The sequence below is a fragment of the Apodemus sylvaticus genome, chromosome 15 (assembly GCF_947179515.1).
Source record: "Apodemus sylvaticus chromosome 15, mApoSyl1.1, whole genome shotgun sequence".
NCBI classification, from domain to species: domain Eukaryota; kingdom Metazoa; phylum Chordata; class Mammalia; order Rodentia; family Muridae; genus Apodemus; species Apodemus sylvaticus.
The window spans coordinates 39,425,580-39,446,551 of NC_067486.1; the positions used below are offsets into that span (position 1 = coordinate 39,425,580).

A 20,972-nucleotide genomic window follows, 5' to 3' on the forward strand; every position below is an offset into this window, starting at 1 on the left:
TGAAGTCATTTCAAAGTTCATCAAAATGGACAAGTATTTGGGCTCTGAAGGTTGTTAAGGCCTGGCATTGCTGCTTAAACTCTCAGTATATCAACAAGTTCATTTGTTAAACCAATCTAATAATTGCATTTACTACAGAAATGCTATAAGAATGAAATTAAAGAAAATTGTTGTCCTTAGGACAGTGCCCAACACATTAATAAACATACAAATGTTATTTATTATGTTTCTTATGATTCAATTAGGATTTACATGTAGTATGTATTTATATATTATTTACCAAAATAAAAGTTTTTACCTATATAAGGCCCAGGGATATGATTCAGCAAGTAAACTACATTGCTTGCAAGACTGAGAAAGCTCAGTTTAGATCCCTAAATAAACATTAAAAGCCAGGGATGGATGGTGCTGGAGAGACAGCTCAGAGGTTAAAAGTATTTGATGTTCTTGATTGGTATTCAGTTCCCAACACATATATTTAGTGGCTCAAAACTGCTCTTAACTATAGGTCCAGGCAGTTTGATGTCCTCCTCTGCTTTCTGAAGGCACCAATATGAATACACACACACACACACACACACACACACACACACGCATGTACTTTTAAAAATTTAATAGTAATTCAATAAACTGTCTAAAGATAAAAGGCCTATGCTGTTAAAATTTTGTATCACAATCTGTGCATTCCACTTCTCATAGAGAAAGGCAGCGTATCATTAAAGCACCTTTAGCAGCTATTTCTGTTGTCTATGTGACATTCCTAGACAAAAAGAACTTTTTTGCCTCTATGGTAATTTCTAACAGGAAGAACATTACTGAGTAATGTGGGAACTTGTTGATACAGGTGGCATGTCGCTGCTCTCTGGAACCGCAGCAAGTGCAGTGTGGTTGGGGGCTTTGTTGTTCTTGTTGTCTGTCCTTTCGGCTGATGGTTTTTTGGGTTCACACCACTCATTTTCACTTAAGTAAATCCGGACTAAGAACTGTTGTTGTGTTCATAAACATGGGTCCTCCTTCCCAATAGCTGCTCAGTCCTTTGTATATCGGGATGCCGTGCTTCCTTCTCTAGCTTTTTGCCAAGAGCGCTGGGATCATCTCTTAAGTCGTTTTCAGTAACAAGCCTACTTAATTGTGAGAAACACACACTAGCTTAAAATCAGTCACCAGCAGCCAGTCTGGAAGTAACGTATGATGGAGATGTATGCACTCATTCCTTCATGCTGTTCCTGGATGATTCCATATTTAGTATTGAATACTTGGATCATTTTGCCCACAGCTGTGAACGAACTCCTGGCAGGAAGCAAGGGGAGGGTCATTCTTGCTGACTTCAGAGGAGAATCCATTATAAAGGCGAGGGTGTGGCAGTCTGTGAGTGACTGCTCACATCTTGGCAGATCAGGAAAGAAAACAAGATAACGGCAAAATATTTGTGCACAGGTTTCTTCTTCTTCCTCTTGTACTTCTTGGTTCCTTCCAGCTCCTCACCGCTAGGGATGATGCTGCCCATGATAGAGGCAGGTCTATCTGAAACCACCCTCAGCAACACACCCGAAGGTATGCTTCATTAACAACCCAAGTGTTTCTTAGTCCAGCCTAGATGATGATCAGAAATTACCATAACAATTCCACTCCTTTTCAAGTTGACACTCCAGCACATCTCTTTTTATTATTAGATATAGTCCTTATTTTCATTTCAAATGATTTCCCCTTTCCTGGTTCCTCCCCTCCCAGAAAGTCCCATAAGCCCTCTCCCCTCACCCTGTTCTCCAATCCACCTCCTCTCACTTCCCTGTCCTGGTACTCCCCTACCCTGCTGCATCAAGCCTTTCCAGGACCAGGGGCCTCTCCTTCTTTCTTGGGCATCATTTGATATGTGAATTATGTCTTGGGTATTCGGAGCTTCTGGGCTAATATCCGCTTATCTGTCTATAAACTGTAACATCCCAATATTTCTATGTATTTTCTGATGCAAAATCCATCTAGTCTAGCTCAAAGACTCTCTTTAAATGCTAGGAAGGATGTGAGAAAAAGGGAATCTTTTTACTATTCTTGGGATTAAATTGGTCTAGACACTATGGAAATAAGTATAGATGTTCCTCAAAAACTAAAAATAGAAGTAGCATCAGCCTGAAGTATACCACTTAAGGGTACCCAGAGAACTCAAAGGCAATTTACTACAGAGATAGCTGCACATCTCTATTGCAAGAGCTAAGTCATGAAATTAGCCGACATGTTTATCAACAGATGAATGAAGAAAATGTAATATATATACACAAAAGACTTTCTTCAGCTATAACAAAGAATGAAATTATGTTACATGCTAGAAAATGAATGCAAACGTGGATCATCACAGAAAGCAAAGTAAGTCAGATACAGACAAGACAGCACACACATTCTCTCATTTGTCGGGCTTAGAAAAAAATTCTTTTCTTAGAACATCCACATTGATTGATGATCTATTTATGAGAGCAATGAAATTTTCAGAAAATGAACTTAAAACGTATACTATTAAGTGATGCCACTTGATCAGAAAAAAAAATGGCTATAGAATATGTATGGATGTATGGTATATATGTATGGATGTATGCACGTAAGTATGTATGATTGAACATAAAAAATCATGAGTGTGTGTGAAGCATAATATTTAGAAAGGAGAGCAGGATAAAGTAATATTAGGTGATGAGAAAGTACTGAATGTAGGCAAAAGGTAAAATGAGGCATGAGACATTAAAGAGGGCCATAGGATTCTGATATCTTATGTGTGTGTCTCTGTGTGTCTGTGTATCTGTGTGTGTGTCTATGTAGGTGAGTACGTATGTATCTCGTTAAGTGTCTGTGTGTATCTCTGTGTCTGTCTGTGTGAATGAGTATGTATCCATGTGTGCCTATGATCTCTATGTGAGTCTGTGTGTGAGTGAATGAGTGTGTGTGTGTGTGTGTGTGTATCTGAGTCTGTGTCTCTGTGTGTGAGTGTGTGTATATGTGTATGTGTGTGTTTCTCTGTGTGTCTGTGTGATTGAAATGGAAAAAAGGGAGACTAGAAGAAAAGAGCAGCATAGTTGAGGGAGAGGGAATGTGGAGGAAGACCAAGCTATATGATCTTCTATAGGGCAGGGGGTCTAGGTGAAGTCCATGTTGGTTGGTGGTTCAGTCTCTGGGAACCCTGAAGGATATAGGCTAGTTGGCTTTGTTAGTCTTCTTGTGGAGTCCCTATCCCCTCCAGGTCCCTCAATACTTGCACCAACTCTTCCACAAGACACCCTAAGCTCCATCTAATGTTTGACTGTGAGTCTCTGTGCCCATTTCAGTCAGAAGCTGGGTGAAGCTCTCAGAGGAGGCCTATAATGCTAGGGTCCTGTCTGCAAAGTATTCTACTATCTAACGAATTTACATTCATATCCTAAATCTCTTAGTGGGCGGAGTTTTACAAACCAGGTGGCTTTCCAATTACCAGTATAAGTTCTATGGTCTCTCTTTAGTAGCTGTAATCTCTTTAACAATTACAAATTGTTAAATGCTTTGTCTGCACCTGCCTTTACTGAAACTTTAAAGTTACTCATTTACCAAATTGCCAGTTTTTATACTTCATTCCGCTCTCTCCAACTATATATCTAAAAGCACTGAGCAGTAAACACAGATAGGATGCCACCTTGAAATGTTCTCTCCCAAATAAGTAAATTCATTATTTTGGAATCCAGCCTCACTAAGATTCTTTAGGATCCAGACAGAATAGACAGAATAAAGATATTCTCTGCTAGAGCATAGCATGAATGGCCTCCAGTACAATTCAAGATAGAGTCCTCCTTGGAGGCAGTGTTACAAATGTTGGTAATACAGGTGGAGCCAGAGATCACCATGTTAAACAGAATAAACACTACATTCTCTCACTCCAGGGTGCAATATAAACTGGCCCATCTGAGAGAAGCTGAGAGAAGGATGGTGATTACCAAAATTCTGGGATGAGTAACAGTATTCAAGTGGTAAATGGATAGAAGATTATATAGGAGCAAGAAATTCTGATGTGCTACAGCGTAGTAACCTCAATAGAGAGAATGATGGCACACGGTATGTTTCAAAATGTTGGGAAAGTATTTAAAATGCTTCCCCTATAGAAAGCACGCAAGGTTTAAGGAAACAAATATTTTATTCTTAATAAAATACTGCACAATGACTGTTTATTGAAATATCACATAGTACTGAAATATTACATAGTACCTATTAAGTATGTGATTTTTATATATGACTAGTAAAATATTAGATTAAAATACATTAAATTATAATTCATAAATGTAAAATAATTTAAGATTCAAAGTCATTGAAGATGAGTTTTGCTTAGGAGAGCTTCTGATACTCACCAGGCAACACTTTAAAAATACAATTCCCCAATTTTAGCAGTTATCATGTGAATAAAAATAATAATTTAATACATTTTATCTTTTCAGATTTATATTATCCATATCTGTGGAAAGCATTACATGGATAAGAAAATTATTTCATTTATTATCAAACCAAGAGGAGATTATAATTGTAATTCACTCTTTATAAAACAAGCAGGGAGGAAGAGTTGATAAAATAACTGGCTCAAGGAGTGCTGAATTGCATGTGGGTAGAAAAAAAAATACCGCGCTCTGTCAATCCAAGTTATCACTGCAAGTTTATAGCCTGCTAGACAGAATATAGACATGATCGAATGTTAAATAAGCTAGAATGATTTAAATCTGTAATAGAGTTCTGAGGTTGTTGAGATTTGTTTCGATTCTTTATTTTACTGGCTGCACATTAGAAATTGCTGAGTTGATTCAAAACACCGCATCCTGCACCGGCTCATTACTTATATAAAAATGGCAAATTTCTGTAATCCCTTTCTATCACAAATCTTCTCTGAAGAAGATGTATTTCACTAACAAAGAGTTTCTCTGAGATTTTTATGAGGAATTGAAAGGGTGCTTTTGCTTTCTTTCTTTGATACCATCATGAGAATAGTTGAGTCTTTAATTGTGCAAACCTCCTTAATGAAAGTCATTGTAGGAGTTAGGAAGTACTTGAAAATTTTGAATATATATATTAATATATATATCATACATATATGTGTGTACTGACATATGTGTACATGCATATGTTTTATATACTTTAATATTCCAAATGAAAGAAAATAGTTATTGTCATATATAATAGAAAAGAATGATAAAGGAATTTTGTGATTATCTTAATATAAATAAGTGATTTCTCAGATTTTGGTTCTCATATAGTTGAGACTACCCATAACAATATCCGGATATTTATAACTTTACAATCTTGAAAACAATAACCTTGGGTGGTCTGGGAGTTTCAGCATCAAACCAATGAACTTTCTATAAATTAAGTGCTAATTTTGAGACCTCACTGTGGTAAAAGCATCCTGGAGTTTGCTCATTGTCGGTAGCACAATTCAATCACTTAGGATAATGCTGTGTTCTGAGGCACTTGAAGCAACAGACTGAAATGTACTAAAGGAATGAGCTCAGATATTTTTGAAAATTTAGAAATGGAATCAATTACTTCCAAGTATATCTTCTAGGAGCAGTCATACTGGGAATATATGGTATATGATTTACATATGTAATTGTGCATATTGAAAAAGCAAGATAAAAAAAGAACACTTTCCTCACCTAAAGCAGAAATAAAGGATAGCATCCAAATTTTCATAAGTTCCCTTATCCCTGTGTATTTTTGACGTACATGCAATAGGGAACCACAAGTTTGTGTGCAAACTTCACATTATACTATCATAGTTAGGGTTTCCATTGCTGTGCAAAGACACCATGACTAAAGGAACTCTTATAAAGGACAACATTTAATTGGGGTTGGCTTACTGGTTCAGAGTTCAGTTCATTGTCCTCAAGACAGGAGGATGGCAGGCAGACACGAGCCTGGAGAAGCTGAAAGCCCTGCATCTTCATCCAAAGGCAGACATAACAATATTGGTCTTGAACTCAGAGATCTATTTGCCTTAGTCTCCTAAGATTAAAAACATATACTATTTTGTCTGGGCCTAAGATATTCATCATGGCCACTGTGCCTCAAGATCTCCATGACAAGATCCAGGTCAGAAGCCTGTGTCTTCCAGCCTTGAGATCTGGATTACAGGTTTGCCCTCTATTTCTGGATGGTAGTTAATTCCAGATATAGTCAAGTTGACAACCAGGAATAGCCATCACATATACCTACATAGTCCCTATAGAAAACCAATAGAAAATAAATTACAAATTAAATTTTAACAATAGTCTGAAAAGAAACCCACAATTCTTCATTTCAGCTGACATTGCTGCATAAAATGCAAAAGAATAGCCTAAAGGAAGCTTCTAATTCACAGGAAACAGGGACCGTCTTCATCTAATTCATTATTATTCTTATGAGAAGTGAAACTCCTCACTGATGGGTTTAAGAGTGCCAAAAGTACCTTCAAAAGAGTTAATTATAGATAGAACTAATCCCAGAATACTTTGAATTCGTATCATTAAAAATTCTTGCTGAAATAATTTAGTGTTATCTCTCAAAGATAGTGAAATCAATAAGAAAATATAGATTGATTTTATGAAGTACCTACTATGCTCAGACCTATAGGAAGCAACCCTCAGAAATCCAATGACACAAGTCTCTACAGGAAGAAGAGGAAGCCAAGCAGTGTAATAATGGGCAAGCATAGCATGAGGTAACATACACAATAGCAGAGGTAAGAGTTTACGGGAAACAGCAGTGCAAAAAGAATATGCAGTGTTTAAATTCTGAAGTATGGAGTCGGGATTGGGGCATTATGGTAGGTAGTATTGCCAAAAAGAGCAAGATAAGAAGTAACTCCAACAGGTAAATAGCAAAGTGGAAAACAGAAGGCATAATTGAGTGAGTGAAGGTGCTAGCCAGTAGAGCAAGGTAGGTTAGGAAGATGGTGCCCTTCACTGGAGAGAATGACTAACAAGAAAAGGCATAGAGCTATTATCCAGTAATCTTTTCTGAGATTCAACCCTGCCATAAATGTTCAAAGATCCCAAGCACTAGGCAAGATGCTTAATAATGCTACTTTCTGGCTTTGGGCGGGGGGGAGGGGGGCAAGAAACATAGTTCACTTTTCTATCCCTCGATTTCTTTATCTATGTAATAGGGATGAAGCAATGCAGGGAAGTTTATATAAGCTCTTTTGATTCTAATAACACTCACATAATTGAGAAATAGATGCTTTAAAATGAGCCCTTGACAACAATGGTCAAGAGATACTATAGAGGCATGAAGATAGAGGAGGAGGATTTAGGTGTCCAGAGCAGTAACCTTCCTCCTAAATGCTCATAACCCAATACCATTCTAGCTTGAATTTTTGCTCAGAATTTGATGTTGAGGTACAAAGCTACCTTTTTTTTTTTTTATCTTACTGACTTTTCTACTTAGCTAGCCTTAGATTCTTACTTTTTGGGTACCTAAAATCAGTGGACAAATAGGCAGAATGTCAAGTTTTCAGGTTTAAACCATGTCTTCTTGATTTTTATCTATAACAGTGCTGACAGTTCATCTCACCTCTATAATTGGTGATAAAGTTCCTTGTTCATATGGGTAAGATTAATAGCTTTGAGGGGCATTATAGAACATAAGTTAATATTCTCTCCAAATGGGAAATTTCCTAAAGTTTGAATTCTATGCATGATAAATTTGGAGTTTTATTACACCTTTTAACCTTTAGCTCATCTTTTTTAAAATACACATTCAAATGTAAAATCTAGCATTTGCATACATTGAAGCAATTTCTGATGACTACCCTTTCTAACCTGCAAGACTCTGAGTTCAGAAAAAAGGCTTGAAATATGAGTCCAACATTTTCATCGTTGGCATTGGCACAGTTTCTTTCCAGATCTTTTTTTGTGTGTGTCATAAAAAAATAGCTACGTACCATTCAGATTGAATCATCAAGAATTCTAATAGGAAATAAAAATAATGTAGACAGAAAGAGTAAGCATTGATAGATTCCTATTTCAGGTAAATATCATTTTCCACTCAATTGAAATTTTATCTTTTAAACCTGTGCAATTGGAAAGAGTAAATATGTTTTCTTCTTTGAAACAAATCAAAGTTATTTATGTCAAATACTCTACCTAATAGAGATGTATTGGGCATTCTAACAATTGATGTGATTGAAGGAGAAGTAAACGATGCCTACTTTCTGATCTTCTGATCTGCATTTGACTACAAGTCAGAGTTGCCTGGTTTTCATGCATTGCCATCCTCCTTCTGCTTACCAAATCTGTGTCCAATAAAGAGACGATCAGGCATGTGTATAGATCCTGTCCAGTGTGGAACATTCATCAATCCACTGAAAATTAGTCTGCTTGGAATCCCTTAAAAGCAGTCTATGTCGATCTTTTATAAGGACTCAAGGAGGATTTATGAATTTCTCCTTTCTGCTTTGATTTAGAAATCATTTCAGAACTTCCCACTCTAAGGTAAGTCAGGGGGAAAGTATTGCAGCATCAGGGAAACTATGCCAAACTTTAAGGACAGCAGCAGTAACCGCTTAAACCATGACATGGTTATCATGTATGGGAGAACCAAGGACAAAAAGAATATAATCTACATAAGCAATCACAAGACATTTTATAAAATATGTTCAGTTCAATTCCTTTGTAACTCAGATTTTAATTCATGTCCCTTTGTGAACTCAAAAAGAAATAATACTATAGAGACATAAGAAGATGCATATACGAGAAGACTTTCATAAAAGAGGTTGAGAAGTGAAGTTCATCTTTTTAAAATACAAATAAATTAGCTACTGTAGCCAGAGATCCCTACCTGTAGCACACCTCTCTGTAATGGCACTAATCATGTGTCCCTTGCTCTCTTGCAGGCCGGCCAGTAATGATTGTGGTAGAGTATATGGAGAATGGATCGCTAGACTCCTTTTTGCGGGTGAGTGAGGTGCTCTTTTCGGATGTCATTTAAATAAGCTATTCTGAGATCTAGGCTTGAAATCATTTATCATAAATTAATTTTTGCATAATGTCATGCATGAGTTTTCTGTGGAGAATGACAGCATTTTCCTCTGGTCCATTTCGCTGATTCTGTGATGCATTAAAGCATTACTGAGGGAATAGGAGGTACACAATAATAACATAATTGATTTCTCCTATAAATTTACTAGTCATATTAATGATTATATACATATATATATACTTTACTCATACTACTATATAAATATATAATATATATATATACGATACTCATAGTACTATATTGATATATATAAAGTAATATATATAAAGTTTATATTTATTATATATATATATAAAACTATGAGTAAAGAAGTAAAAGTAAATAGGTCAATTGCCATTTAGACCTATTCATGAAGCCATATCACACTTAACAATTTAGTATGGTATTTTATGCTTTTCCTAAAGTGCTGAGTCCTCACATTGCTGGGCATTTACCAAAATTCTGCCAATTTTGTTCTCCTGTTCATTTGGCTATTTAAGGAGGAAAAGAAAGATTAAGAGCCCCTCGGCAGTGTTATATTTTAAAACAAAAACGTTAAAAACCATTCTATTGAAGATGATTCCACATAAATATATAAGGGGACAAAATAAAGCTAAGGAAGTGTTGTAACATTATTTTTCCAAAGTGTGTTCATAATATGTTAAGATTTAAAGCACCATTGATATACCTGGAAAATACACATTGTCAGTGAAAGCTGAAATATAAAAATATTCATTGCAGTAAATGTTTTTAGCCCCAGGAGAGGTGACATATTTGCATGCCAGTGTATTCTTTAATATATCCAAATATATCTTTAATCAAATATATCTTTAATATATCTGTGGTTATGAAGTGGCTGAGGGTTTTTTTTTCCATTTGAAAGGTGTTGTCTCTCTTTTTATTTTCACCTCATTTTCTGTTCCTTGCTATTTGGACACTTTCCATTTGCATCTAGTGTGTCTCCCATGATCTCATTTCCACTTGTCTTGATTGGTTCCTGTTCTTGCCTTCCAACTACTCTGTATGTTGGTGAGGATGATATATTTGTATTGTGACTTGACTCGATTTCCAGATTCAATCCCTGAAGTTGAATTCAGCAACATCTTTCAGGTTGTAATAAATAGAAACTACTTCTATAGCACACAATCTTGACCAAGGGTGCTCTTTAAAGCAAAATGAAATTCATAGTTTGGGGACATGAGCTGTTTTCTCTCTGTTGTGTCCATTCAGAATATTCTGTTTTATATCATAAGTTCATTACCTCTAAATGCTCTAAATTATTTTAGAATAATTTATCAGGGCCACTCACAGTGTTCAAAATGCATATAAACTTATGTCTTTCCATTGCTTTTTTTCAAAACACATTTTTATCAAATGCATAACAAAATGACTCATTATCTAATAATGTGGGGCAGAGGTGAGTGTTACATTTTTTGTAACAACTACCCAAAGCCAAGATAACAGAAAATAATATAGCAGACATTCAATTTAAATTACTGCTGAAAATTGGATCAAATGGCTGGTTAAAAAAAAATAGGTGAAAATGTTACTTTCAGATGTACTTTTATTTTTCTGATCCAGGAATAAAATTATAATATGATACAAATAATCAATAATTAAAAGATAAAACCTTTTATATCACAAGCTTATAAGTGATATATTTTATGAGTTATCTTTTCAAAGCTATCATTTTCTAGCTCTAATTATGCATCATATAGATACCTGACAGTCTAGAAAGCGGCAAAGGTATAATGGGTAACGGCCACCATTACTACTGGTATGAGAATCTAGAGGTCTATGTCTGTTAATTTCTACTCTGCCTCATACTGATTGTGGATCTTCAAATGTGCTAGTAGAATCCCTGGGTTTTTCCTCATCCATCTGTATAATGGCACGGTGTATAGTATCTACATCCTATGGTTGTTAATAGAACCTTATTGACTATTTGAACCCTTACAAGAAAAGATACAAACATGGGGCTTCATGACTCCAAAAGTGATAGATTTCTATATTACGAGTTTTCTGATTAAATTGATATTTATTTGTTTTTCCTTACAAGTCATTGCCAACACCGCATGTGAAGAGTATTGCCTCTGTACATGCATGTCTCACTAGTGTAAAAATTATATCCTTGAATTAGAGAAAGAATTCTAAAAGCTTTAAAAATGAAATAACCCATTTGATAAAGGGGCTAATGAAATGAAGATAAGGTTCTCAAAAGGTGAATTACAAGCGACCAATAAACATAAAATCCCTATCCATTGAAGAAATGCAAATAAAGCCACCTTGAGATTCCATTTCACCCTTATATTGACATTCATACAGAAAACAAATACCGAATGATGGGAAGGATGTGGACAGAAGGGAACCTCTCATACATTGCTGGTATAAATGTAAACTCATCTACCCACTATGAAAATCAATATGAGGTTAATCAAAAACCTCAAAATAGAGCCACCATTAACCCTTCTGTACCACCCTATATACTTCTCTGAAGGACTCTGCTGGAGACCAGCTCCAGCAGCAAGGTTCAGGTCCTGAGACAGGGAATGGTGCAAATGAAGATGTTGACACCTATTGTCTTTCAAGCAAGTGGCCCTTAATAGCTCAAGACATTTTATTAACATTTTATTGGATATTTTCTTTATTTATATTACAAATGTTATCCCCTTTCCAGGTCTACTTTCCCCCAAAAATCCCTATCTTCTCCCTCTCCCCCTGCTTTTATAAGTATGTTTCCCCACCCACCAATTCCCAGCCCACCCTTGCATTCCCTATACTGGAATATTGAACTTTCACAGGACCAAGAACCTCTCCTTCCATTGATGCCCAACAAGGCTGTCCTCTGCTACACATGTGGCTGGAGCCATAGGTCCCTCCATGTGTACTCCTTGGTTGGTGGTTTAGTCTCTGGGAACTCTGGGGCTCTGGTGGGTTGATGTTGTTCTTCTTCCTATGAGGTTGCAATCCCCTTCAGCTCCTTCAGTCCTTTCTCTAACTCCTCCATTGGGGACCCCATGCTCAGTCCAATGGCTGGCTGCAAGCATTCACCTCTGTATTTGTCAGGCTCTGGCAGAGCCTCTCAGGGGACAACTATAACAAGTTCCTCTCAGCAAGCTCTTCTTGGCATCCACAATAGTGTCTGCATTTGGTGTTTGTATATGGGATGGATTCCCCAAGTAGGGCAGTCTCTGGATGGCTTAAGACATCTTTATTTATACAATCGCAAGCCTGCTCTCCTGGGTGACATCAATGGTTATTTTACTTAAAAAAAAAAGTCTTACCATAAACATTATAGAAGCACCATTATTACTAAAAACACTCAATAGTTTCCCTTCCTCCTTCTCCACTCCCACTGTGCCAATCACCACCCACCCCCAAACATATTTTGCACTATAAAGCACAATTTCAGTAAGCCAAAAATAAATGTCTAACCAGGCATGTCCTGTGGACATGAGCATATGCCCAGCTGGTAGCAAATGAGGTTATATGATTATACAAGGTGAGAGACAGATTAAACACTATGGGTATAAGTCCAGTCATCAAATAGTACCCCTCTGTCGTAATCCTTTTTAAATTGCAGAGACATGCTCATTATACCTAACAACCTCTCCTGATATGCACCTATCAACTCCTGATACCCTGATACCATCTTTCCAAGAACCATTTTTAAGTCTTTATTGATCAGACATAGTTTTTTCAGAAGAGTTATGCAAGCAGGACCCACTGCTCTCCACAACTGCCACAGGGTCACTTAGTGTTACTATAGTTGTTTCTCTAGGGTTATGAGTTCTTATCCCAAAATACCCAGAACCAATGGTCACATCTGGCGGATCAATAGAGGTAGATGGAGGAGAGGAGAGTTTTAACCCTGGGAGGAATCATTCACAGGGATTTCAGTCTGCATCATCCCAACCTTGGGCCGTGACTGACAAAATGAAAGTATTTCTTTGAGTATAAACAGCATAGCAAAGGTAGTAGAGCTTGTAGCACAAACAATCTAGGGAATAGGCATAGAGGCCACCAAATTCACCACAGGTCTCTGACAAGTGGGAAGGGGATTCCATGGGCCTTGCCACACTAGAGTCCAAGGGTCTCTATTGGCCTTACCACAGTAGAATCCCCTTAGTGAAGCACTCATAAGCTGTTCTCTACAGATACTGCTGAACGACCACCAGAACTCCAACACAGTATAACACAAAGGTATTTTCATATTGGTGTCGATTGCAGCACTATTCAAAATAACTCAGGGACAGAACCAACCTTTGTGTCTGGCAACAGCGGAAAATGTGGTGTGTGTTGCCAGTAGAGCATTTTCAGTCACAGACGAGAATGAAGTATGCTGCTTGCAGGATATTGGATATAACTCAAGATGGACACATTAAGCTAATTGTCATATCAGAATGACAAATATCCCATTTTTCTCTCAGATGGTATCTTAGTTACTGTTCCTTTGCTGTGGAAAGACACCACGTCTAAGGCAACTATTATTATCAGGAAAGGTTTACGTACAGTTTCGGAGTTGTAGTCCATTATCATCCTGGCAGGAGGTGCAGCAGAAAGCACCAGGCTCTGAGCAGTCAATAAGAACCACATCCTGATCCATAAGCAGAGAGGGAAAGGTCCTGGGCTTGACAGGGACTATTGAAACCTTTGATGCTGCCCCAATGATACAAATCCCCCCAAAGGCCACACCTCTCAATCCTTCAAATCCTTTCAAATAATTCTACTCCCTAGTGCCTAAACATTTAAATATATGAGCCTACAAAGGACATTATTCAAATATATGTGTTCTGATTTTATATAGATGCCTAAAATCATATCTGTATAGGTGATATAAAAGTCAAGATAAAGCAGTCTGAGGGGAAATGGAAATGGTGGGAGAAGAGTGGAAAAGGAGTGGGCAACAGGGGATATGGAGTGATAACTCAGTGTACATTATACACATGGAAGAAAGTGTCTTTATACAGTCCAGTACTGGGTACAATGAATAAATACAAATGTTATTAATTATAACATAGAAAACTGTAGAAGTGGATATATAAACTAAGATGTCTTTTTAAAGGAAACATTAATGATACTTTTAAAAAATCTATGAGCATAATGGATGTTTTCAAAATTAAAAAAAAATCCTTGTATTATTAAAATACAAGAAGGGTAGCATGGTAGCTCATGTCTGTAATTTCAGCAACTCAGAGATTTAGGCATGAGGATTACCATTGGTTAAAGACCAGCCAGAGCTACACAATTAGTCCTGGTCTCAAAATATATTGAAATAAATGCAGAATGGTAAAAATAAGAATGAAAAAAACTACAGCCACTAACATCTGACCCTTTTTTAATGTTCTGTTCCCTTTGTGATCATAACCGTCCACTTCCACAAGCTCAAAGTGTGACATAAACTTATGTCAATAGCAGGCACTCAATTCCCCTTGCCAACAACAAATAAAACATATAAGTATATATAGCCCATGAACTCTGGAAACCTAAGTCATTTTTCCAACTACTGCTCTAGAATTTGATAATCACAGCCTCTGTGAGGACAGAAGGCAGGCAGCAGCTGAATGCATGGTGGGAGAACCAGACATGTCTCATTAATGGCCTCCTGTGCTTACTGGAGGCAGAAACATTTCCCTTTGGTCTCCCACGCTGTCTGAAAAGCACTTCAATTTGCTATTTTATTATGAAGGAGTTGTAGCACAACTAAATACAAGATTGCAACCCACTTCTAGTGCTGGTGGCTAGCTGGCTGGGTTATTGCTCCAAATTGATAAATTTAATGATATTTGGGTCCTTGAGGACATTTTTACCAGATACATATTACCAGTGGGATTCACAGTCAAGAGTTCAGGTATATGCGTGAGGAAAAGAACATTGGGCATATGTGTAACTACATGTGCTTTTAGTTTTAAAATGCAATGCATTACAGCTTAAGAAGAAAATCATAAATCTGCCTACCCCAAAACGTGTCACAGACATGTTGGGTTTTCTGACTTTGCCAATGGAGAACTAAGTGTTCTCTTAATCAATAAGCCTATACTCTATCTCTTCAGTGACATAGATGAATCTCATAAATAAATTTTGTAGTACTTACATAAATACTGTCAGTCTCTCAGCTTTACAGCTTCCATTTTATAACATGTGTTCCCTCTCATTTCCATAAGACATAATTTCACAGCAGACTTCCGAGGCCTCTGGCCATTACAGTCTTCCTTCCCTGTCTTCTATTATGTTTCTTGAGCCATGGGTGTAGGGGTTGCATTGTGTATATATCAACTGGGGCTGAGTACCGAACATCAGTGGTTCTCTACATTTTGACCAATCGTGGTTTTCCGTAATGTGCTCCACCTATTACAAAACAAAGCTTCTCCAAATGTGGGGTAAGAGCTACACTTACCTGTTGTGCACATAAGGATAAGTATTTTAAAATGCAATTGATTTAATGTCTACAGATTCTGGAAAGCAGCACGAGTAGATCTTCATTTAAGATCTACGATCTCACTAGCCACTGGTCACAAAGAGTTGGCTAGGTTTACAGAACTAAGGGTGATTCTCCTCCTGTAGAGTGAGCTATAAATCCATTTAGAGAGCTGCTGGTTGCCAAGATTTACATATCATTATTGCACCTTTAATGTAATCTCTTGTTATGCTAGTAATTGTTGTCGTTCATAGCCATCATAGTGGATAAGGCTACTTATCGGCTTGCCTGTCACCTAGCACTATGAAAGCCAGCCCTCCAGGCCTTGGGAAAGAGACTTTGAGGTCAGGTCCAGCTCTCATCTTCTGACCTCTTTATCAGAAATGCGTGGTATTTCAAGCAATAGCAACTCACCTCTGATTTCTGGGAGGTAGCCAGGGGCAACAAAAATAGCTTTTATTGTTTTGAAAATAATCTTCAAGTCACTGGAACTACATCTTGGAAAGATGCTTGGTACTCAAATTTTTGTTAGTCTATAGTTCTTGAAGGAACATTATTACCCGAAGAGGCATAATGATATAACTTCATATAATGCATATATGTGTCTCCATTATATATATTTTATACTTATAAGTATTGTATATAATTTTAGGTAAATATAAAATAATGTGTTTGAAGCCTAGTGTCTGTTATCCAGTTATACCTACTTATCTTAGCTCCTGGAAATCATCATCATTCTAATTTCTATTCTTCAGGTTATTGACTATATTGTGCTAATAAATAAATAATATACACAAAACACATAGAAGGGCATCTTTAAGATAATGCAGAACCAGTGATGTCATCTGAAATAGTATTCTTACATGTTTTAAAACACATTGCTAAGATAGTTGTTTTCCAATTCATTCCTTCCCTTTTTTTAAATCAAAGGTTTTGTTTTCTACCATTCAAGAGACCCTGATATACCTCAGGAATATGAGTATTTAATAATGCATATGCACTCATATCAGCATTTCAAAAGCTATGTGAGTCATTTGAAGTGCTCCTTGAACAAATGCAAAGCAAATATTAATTTAAAAAATTAAAGGGAGGTTTTAAATATTTATGTCCTCAAATTATAAATCTAGTAAAGATGGCATTTTACCTTATGCTAGTTATTTATTAATAATGAGAGCTGAATTTTATTAGCACACTTTTCTTGAAAATTGTATGTGTCGGGTTATATTCATGCAGAGGCACCAAAATGAAATTAATCTGTATTACAGACATTTTATGTTCTACAGTGAAAAAAATCTCACTTACTCATTAATAATGCTTCAAACCATGAAATTTATAGTTGAATCTCACCTTAATTAATTTTAAGAGGAAATAGGTGAAACTTCATACAGAATAATGTTATTATTTGTCTTGTCTATTCCAACTTAGCACTAAAACAGATCTAAAACTGCTGTGACAATAATTATCCAGTTTCAGGAAAGCATGGCATTACTAGAACCTATACAAGGCTGGCATGAGTTTCCTATTTTCTTTTATTTTCTTTGAGATAAAGTATATCTTTCCTTTCTTAGCCCTTCATTAACATCTTAACTCGTTGAGTATCTTTATCCACTTTAAAATGTATACAAAATAACGTTTCATTGTGGTATTTTCATACATACCTGATGTTTTTAAATTAAGTCTTAATTTATCAATAACTAATAACCCAACTTGATCTCATTAAAATTTTAATGCTGTGATATGTAGTATCATTCATCTTGCCACCATGAAATTAGTCTTTATTAGTCTGCCTTTTTATTGATTATTTACTTACTTTACATCTAGATCATAGCTTCTCCTCCCTTCTCTCCATCCAACCCCTCTCTCTCATCTCCCTGCCTCAAAAAAAAAAAAAATGGGAGGCTTCCCATGGATATCAACCACTTGGCATATCAAGTTGCAGTAAGATTAGGCACATCTTCTATTGAGGCTAGACAGGGCAGGCCAGTTATGAGAAAGCAATGCAAAGGCAAGCCATATAGTCAGAGACAGCCCCTGGTCCCACTTTAGGAGTGCCACATGGAGACCCAGATGCACACGTGTTATGTATGTGCAGAGGGCCTAGGTCTGTCCCATGCATGCTCTCTGGTTGGCAGTTCTGTCTCTGTGAGCCCCTATGGGACGAGGTTAGGTGGTTCTGTAAGTTTTCTTGTGGTATCCTTGACCCCTCTGACTCCTTTAATACTTCTTCCTCTCTTGCATAGGATTCCCCAAGCTCCACTTAATGTTTGGCTGTGGATCTTTGCATCAGTTTCCACCAATTGCTGGGTGAAGACTCTCTGATGAGGCTCCTGTCTGCAAGTGTATACTAGGCTTCTGTCTGCAAGCGTAGCAGGATATCATTAATAGTGTCAGGAATGAACTCCCTTTCATGGCATGGGTCTCAAATTAGGCCAGCTATTGGTTGGCCATTCCCTCAAATTCTGCTCCATTTTTTCCCCCTGCACATCTTTTCGGGAAGAACAATTGTGGGGATAAGATACTATGGCTGTCCCCATCCCTTCATTGGAAGTCTTGCCTGGTTATCGGAGATGGTCAATTAAAGCTCCACATTTCCCATTGCTAGAAGCCTGAGCTAGGGTCACCCTCGTAGATTCCTGGGAGTTTCCATTTTTTTAGGTTTATAGCTCATCCCAGAGATGCCCCACTCCCAAGTCAGTTGTCTCTCCAGGTACTCTCCCTCTCCCTATTAGCCTGCTCTTTATTTCTCCTTTTATGTGCCATAATTTTGCTGATGGTTTTAATTGTAAGTTTTGGAGAATTTCATTCATGAGTACTACGACGCTCTAATATCGCATTTCCACTTTTATTTTCCCTCTCTAACTCCCTCCCCCCCCCAAGTCATCGACATTCCCTCTTGAATTCGTGACCTTTTCTTCTATAATTATTACTTTGAAATATTTATACACACATACAATCCACTGAGTCCAATTATCATTTCCCATGTGTACATGTGTTAGGGCTGATTGCTTAGGGTTGGGAAAGCAATCATACAGTCTGTGCCTGAGGAAACCTTACTCTCTCTCCCACTGTAGTCACTATCCGTGTCTCTTTGAGCAATTTTATGTTGGATTTCCCCATCCATGCTGGCATGTTAACTGGTGTGCTCTTGTACATGTCTTGTGCCAGCAACCATATTACTGAAAAAAGGGGTAAAGGCCCACATATCTGTGGGCATAAAAATAAGTATTTAGAATATAGTTGAAAGCTATATTCATTTAATAGTGATAGGATCTCTTCTGAGGTATATGACCTCTCCCAGCCTACTCAGAATGATTTATAGAAGGAGGCATGAGTTCCCTAATACTGAGAGAGCTTTAAGTTGTTAGGTGGTGCATTGGTTACCCATAAAACATGTGTCGCTATTGCACCATTGAGAATACCTTGTCAGGTTAGTCATCATTGTTGTAGCTCAGAGACTTTCAGCTCTACAAGACTGAAAAACATAAGATAATATTACCTCTATCAACCTATATAGCACTTTTTGATACTATAAAAATTAGCTCTCTGGGATGAAGATCCTAAGGTACTATCAGGTTGATTTCTCCAATTTCTGTGACAAAAAAAAATAGGGTAGCTAAAGAAATAGGATTTGATCTCAATGTTTAGCAGTCAACTAAGGATAATAGCAATATTCTATATTGTTTTAAGGGTGTCTTGGACTCGTGCAAGCACACACCTGCATGCATACATGCGTGTGTGCTTGAGTGTGTGTGTGTGTGTGTGTGTGTGTGTGTGTGTGTACTGCCTACTGGTCCCACCTCTGTCCCTTCACAACAGTCCTTGATCCCATTGCTACCCCCTCTCTAGTGCTTTCTCTCCTCTTCCTCATGGTACTGTTACTTTCCTGCTTTCAGTTATACACTCAAATCTAATGTACGGAGCTATGGTCCACAAATAAGTGAGAATATCCTTTCCATATGTGAGGAAGGAGAAATTAACTGAGAAGGAAGGAAGTAGGTAAAAAGTATGGAGAGGAAACAGATAAATAACACAAGGATGTTTGAAAAGCCATAGAGAAACATTTTGCTTTGTTTACTGAAAAACACATAATGTGTGTGTGCACGCACGCATGTGCATGTGCCTGTGCATTTACGTGTGTGTGTGTGTGTGTGTGTGTGTGTGTACACATGTGTGTGTGTGTGTGTGTAATTTAGATGTAAGTTACTCTGCACAGACTTTATAATAGTCTCCTCAAAAGGCATAAAATATCTAATAAAAACTCCAGTTCCAGACATGGGAAACTTCCCTTTAAATTGTTGGTTAGGGATACTTTCAGAAGAAACTTGTGAAACAAGATAGGATGTTGTTATTGCCTTTATTCACAGTCTAGAACTTGAATGTATGATACTATTGCTGAAGACACCACCTCCTTGAACAGATTTGAAAGAATCAAACTAGAAATGACCAGAAACCTCACCCCTCTGGACTAGCTCAGACTATCCAAAGATGCTACACAAGCTGCCAAGGGAGAAAAGCAATAAATAATCCTACCTCGTTGTAAAACTTACAAACAATAACCATGGCTGCTCTAATAAGGTATTTACCATAGTAAACTAGTAGCATTGTTTTCTTGGGGCAAATGAGCATGTGGTTAGCCTAAGTCCATTCAGTAGGAAATCAATGCAGGGTACTGTAAATATAGCTAAGTTACCCATTACTGGAGAGGTCATAGATCTTAGAGGAGAACCTACTACTGCTGTTTTCTTAAAACAATATAATTTCTAAATGTATTCTAAATACTTACCCTTAGACACATACATAAGCATTAATCTCTTCTTTTTGCATCAGATGATGACTACTGCAGAGATCTGCATGGTCACCATGCAGAGAATAAAATGGTAATAGGTTATTCAACTTTTATTTGATATATTCCTTATTTACATTTCAAATTATTTCCCCTTTCCAGGATCCTCCCGCAAAAGTCCCATAAGTCCTCTTCCCTCCCCCTGTTCCCCAATCAACCCCATCCCACTTCCATATCCTGGTATTCCCCTACACTGTTGCACTGAGCCTTTCTAGGACTAGGGACATCTCCTTCCTTCTTCTTGGGCATCATTTGATATGTGAATTGTTTCCTGGGCATTCCAAGCTTCCAGGCTAATATCCACTTATCAGTGAGTGCAAAGCATGTGTATTCTTTTGTGATTGGGTCACCACACTCAGGATGACAGTCTCCAGTTCTACCCACTTGCGTAAGAATTTCATATAGCTGAGTAGTATTCCATAGTGTAAATATACCACATTCTCTGTATCCATTCCTCCATTGAGGGATATCTGGGTTCTTTCTAGCTTCTGGCTACTATAAATAAGGCTACTTTGAACATAGTGGAGCATGTGTCCTTATTACATTCTGGGGAATCCTCTGGGTATTTGCCCAGGAGTGGTATAGCAGGGTCCTCGGTAGTATTGTGTCCAGTTTTCTGAGGAACCACCAGACTAATTTCCAGAGTGGTTGTACCAGCTTGCAACCCCACCAGCAGTGGAGGAGTGTTCCTCTTTCTCCACATCCTCACCAGCACCTGTG

The 20,972-nt window shown here is 37.4% G+C and overlaps 1 protein-coding gene across 1 annotated transcript in view; it reads left to right on the forward strand.

Moving 5' to 3' along the window:
* Epha6 (EPH receptor A6) overlaps positions 1-20,972 on the forward strand; it is a 993,878-nt gene that overhangs the window by 814,438 nt on the left and 158,468 nt on the right. The window contains exon 13 of the mRNA XM_052158907.1: positions 8,867-8,928. Coding sequence (XP_052014867.1) covers positions 8,867-8,928 — 62 coding nt within the window. The remainder of the gene's footprint in view (positions 1-8,866; positions 8,929-20,972) is intronic.